The 4,278-nt window shown below is 42.9% G+C and overlaps 1 protein-coding gene across 2 annotated transcripts in view; it reads right to left on the minus strand.

The window, feature by feature from the left end:
- Positions 1-818: 818 nt before the first annotated feature.
- LOC129842192 (glycerol-3-phosphate dehydrogenase, mitochondrial-like) overlaps positions 819-4,278 on the minus strand; it is a gene marked incomplete at its 5' end in the record, with an annotated part of 22,176 nt that continues 18,716 nt past the window's right edge. Inside the window, 2 exon segments of one of the 2 annotated variants that reach the window (XR_008757484.1) lie at positions 819-2,378; positions 2,461-3,816. Coding sequence is in view for 1 of the 2 variants with exons in the window: in XM_055910627.1 (XP_055766602.1) it covers positions 3,691-3,816 (126 nt within the window). 2 annotated transcript variants of the gene reach the window in all.

A 4,278-nucleotide genomic window follows, 5' to 3' on the forward strand; every position in this document is an offset into this window, starting at 1 on the left:
AAGCTTTAGATGTATTTGGGGTTAAAACCACTTTGTTTGAGGCAATCAGACTGAATGATCTAGGTGGTTTCCGCTGGTTGTGGGGGTATTACAGTTGGCTAACTGAATCTATACATGACCTTCCTCTTGGAGAAGATTAGGTTGTATGTGGCCAAATGACGAGGTCCTACACCCAGTGTAGAGCAGCTTATCTGTACCAGTGACTGATACATCTATCCTTCCTTAATGCAGGATGATCTAGACTCCATGTGCTTCACTCTGACCAGTCTCTTCCATACCTGTAGCTTCATAGTGATGCTAATAACAGGTGTCATCTCTCATATATACACTTCTGTATGTTGACTGCTCATCAGAACCTGCTTCATGGACATCTCTCATATATACACTTCTGTATGTTGACTGCTTATCAGAACCTGCTTCATGGACATCTCTCATATATACACTTCTGTATGTTGACTGCTCATCAGAACCTGCTTCATGGACATCTCTCATATATACACTTCTGTATGTTGACTGCTCATCAGAACCTGCTTCATGGAAGGCTGCCATATGAATAGATTTAGTGGCAAGTGACTTGGGTTTGTTTGTTACAGTTCAGTGGTTATAATTGAGGTAGTAATTAGCTCAGTGCTGTGTGTAGTACAGCTCAGTCTGAGTACAGTACAACATGCAGCCGTTTCCTGTATTGTGTTGAATTATACTACTAAGTTCCCTTATGGGAGAATTATCATGCAAGCTTGTTATGCTCAGAAATCTGAATGGCGGTAAGGGGGATTGTAAAAACAGGGTTTGCCGTGAAAACACACAAGAAAACAATGTTGTTGTTAGCAACCAGATACATTTAATGACATAATTGCAGTGTGTCTCGGAAAAGCATTTGAGATCGACTTCCAGTGTTTATTGAAAACAGAGGACTATGGATCTCTTTCAATCTGGATAAGGCTGGAATTTCATCCAAGCAGACAAGCAAACATAGACAAAGTTGGCCCTGGCTGTCAAGGCATTGTACTGAAAACTCCCATGTGGCAAAAATCTGATACACAAGGTTGGATTCAGTTACAGTAAGCGTACATAGCGGAAACCTCTAGAATGATTCTTTCAGCCTTTTTAGACAAAACAAGAACACACGCAAATTGTATTACAAACATGCTAAGACCAATATTAAGAACCAGTCAGAACACTATCAAAAAATGTTATGTTCCTTTTATCCATTCGTAAAATACACATTTTCTTTAAAAAGGTTATAGAATATGTATCTTTACATGCTTTATAATAACTGCAACATTAAGACAGTTCAAATATGTAAAATATAGAGGAATGAGTTGGAATAGGTTCAATTCGTATGACGTCATACCGTGTTTGAAAGCAAGGCCCAGATCATACATTCCCCTTCAACCGCTTCACTCTAAAACCGCAAATAATCAGCAGAACTGCAAGTATTAACTTAGTAATAGTACAAATACTGTACAAGCTCAGGTGCACTGCAGACAGATACAGACAGTGAAGAGACATTTCCATACAATACTTAAAAAGGCACAATTTGTAACTCTCTGCAAATGTAACTGTGGTTACCTCCAGTGTACAAACCAATGCAGCGGCAGCACATTCGACTGGAAATGAAAGTTCCAGATTGTGCTGTTAATCCTCTCAGCATGAGACGTACATCTCACCACCACTCATACGTCTAACTATCTTGTCAAGGTCATTGGAAGATGGAAGGAGTGAATAACGTTACAATGAATAAATATCTTTAATTAAAAAATATATATAATGACGTAGCAATACCAGTAGTAGAAAAACATTCATTCTGCCATGATTTTAAAAACAGTAAGGATAAAGCTGGAGACAGTTACTTAAGGTGCATTAGATAGACCAGTGTATGCTAGCTAGCAGGCAGCAGATATAGAAATGTCGTTGTCACCGGTGTGCCAGGAAAAAAGCCTTATTATAAACCGGCTAGTTTGGTCCTGTGTGCTGATTAGCTGAAACAGCATTTCAGCTGTGTGTATATCAGACAATATACCAACGGTATGACACAAAAATCCTTGTTCACTGTTCTTTTTATGTTGGTAACTTATCTGTACCAGTTTATAAAGCAATAAGGCACCTCATGGGTTAGAGGTATATAGCCAATATAGCACAGCTAAGGGCTGTATCCAGGCACTCCACTTCGCGTCGTGACTAACAGCCCTTAGCAGTGGTATATTGGCCATTATAAACTGGGTGGTTCAAGCCCTGAATGCTGATTGGCAGACAACCGTGGTATATCACAGGTATGACAAAACATTTATTTTTACTGCTCTAATTAAGTTGGTAACCAGTTTATAATAGCAGTAAGGCACCTCGGGGGTTTGTGATATATGACCAATATACCACGGCTAAGGGCTGTTTCCAGGCACTTCGCGTTGCGTCATGCATAAGAACAGCCCTTAGCCGTGGTATATTAGCCATATACCACACCTCCTCGGGCCTTATTGCTTAAATATACAATGGCACTGCGGCGAGGAACAGTGATGTAAAGTAACATGCTGAAGTCAGAAACGAAGACGTGGAAACGTTAAGCTGAGTGTGAATAAACTGCATGGTACTGTAATGCCGGCTGTCCCTAACGAGGCGGAACCAGGTGGAACCAGGCAGAACTGGTTCTTGTATTGGAGAAAGGGCAGAAGAACCACATCCAAAGTACAGTTCCAGTGAAATGTGGACATCAATAAGACACCGATAACAAAAATAAGACTGAATAATATAACAATAAACTATATTACAAAGCCATATAAGGCGAAGCATTGATAAGATTATAAAGACAGTATGAACTGTGAGTTACAGCTTTATGTCAGAGGCACTGATTGTCAAACCCATTGACTTTGTAGTAGTGAGAATCCAGTGTGATGGAAAACTGTCCAGATAGTGCCTGTCTCCCTCCATGAAAATATCAATACAAAGAATTACTATAAAAAATGTCTAACATCAAACTACATTTTATATTTTAGTCATTTAGCAGACTCTCTTATCCAGAGCGATTTACACGCCTTGTTTAAGGACACACTGACCTTCCGGTTACTGGACCAACGCTCCACTAGGCTACCTGCCCCCCCAATCTAGCCTCAACTTCACAATAAAACACTCAGCGTTGACACATACTCACCTAGATCTATTTAGGATAAAAATCTAGTTTGTACTCTTGTTCTTTACAAATCATCCCTTTCATCATCGTCATTCTTAGCACCACAGCTCTGGTTAGTGTGGTGGTACGGTGGTGGTAATGTGTGGTGGTACGGTGTGGTGGTACGATGGTGGTAATGTGTGGTGGTGCGGTGTGGTGGTACGGTGTGGTGGTAATGTGTGGTGTTGCGGTGTGGTGGTACAGTGTGGTGGTACAGTGTGGTGGTACAGTGTGGTGGTAATGTGTGGTGGTAATGTGTGGTGGTAATGTGTGGTGGTAATGTGTGGTGGTACGGTGTGGTGGTACGGTGTGGTGGTACGGTGTGGTGGTACGGTGTGGTGGTACGGTGTGGTGGTGCGGTGTGGTGGCACGGTGTGGTGGTACGGTGTGGTGGTACGGTGTGGTGGTGCGGTGTGGTGGTACGGTGTGGTGGTACGGTGTGGTGGTACGGTGTGGTGGTACGGTGTGGTGGTACGGTGTGGTGGTGCGGTGTGGTGGCACGGTGTGGTGGTGCGGATGGGTTCCCCTCACACCCCTCCTCCACTGCGGTCCACAGTCACAGGTCCCCTCAGATCCAGGCTCTCCTCAGCGGTCTTCATCAGGATGGCCAACCTGCTGTCAGAAACCTGGCCCTTCTTCACAGCACTCATCAGCTGGGAGCAGAGAACAGAGGCAATATATAGGATGAGGAAACTGTGGCATAGTTGTGGATGTAATGCAAGGAATCAAATGAACGCAACGAGATACGCTGTGTGTGTGTGTGTGTGTGTGTGTGTGTGTGTGTGTGTGTGTGTGTGTGTGTGTGTGTGTGTGTGTGTGAGAGACAGGGATAGAGATACATTATAATGCTGAAGCGTGTTCTGATCTAAGCTCCAGGGGTAGTCAGGCTGTGTCTGGACAGAGCACTAATACTACTGACACTGGTGGTAGTAGTACACTGGTTTTACAGTACCCCAAACCATTCTGGGATTCTTACTTGACCATGGAAAGTCATCTCCTGTCAACAGTTCTTGTAATAAAGGTATTCTATGGTCCTCAGCATTATACTTCCTAATTGATCACATGACGACTACTAACGACCTGGAAGTACTGTAGCTCTCTCTCACCCTCATTAC

The sequence above is a fragment of the Salvelinus fontinalis genome, unplaced genomic scaffold, assembly GCF_029448725.1.
Source record: "Salvelinus fontinalis isolate EN_2023a unplaced genomic scaffold, ASM2944872v1 scaffold_0023, whole genome shotgun sequence".
Lineage (NCBI taxonomy): Eukaryota > Metazoa > Chordata > Actinopteri > Salmoniformes > Salmonidae > Salvelinus > Salvelinus fontinalis.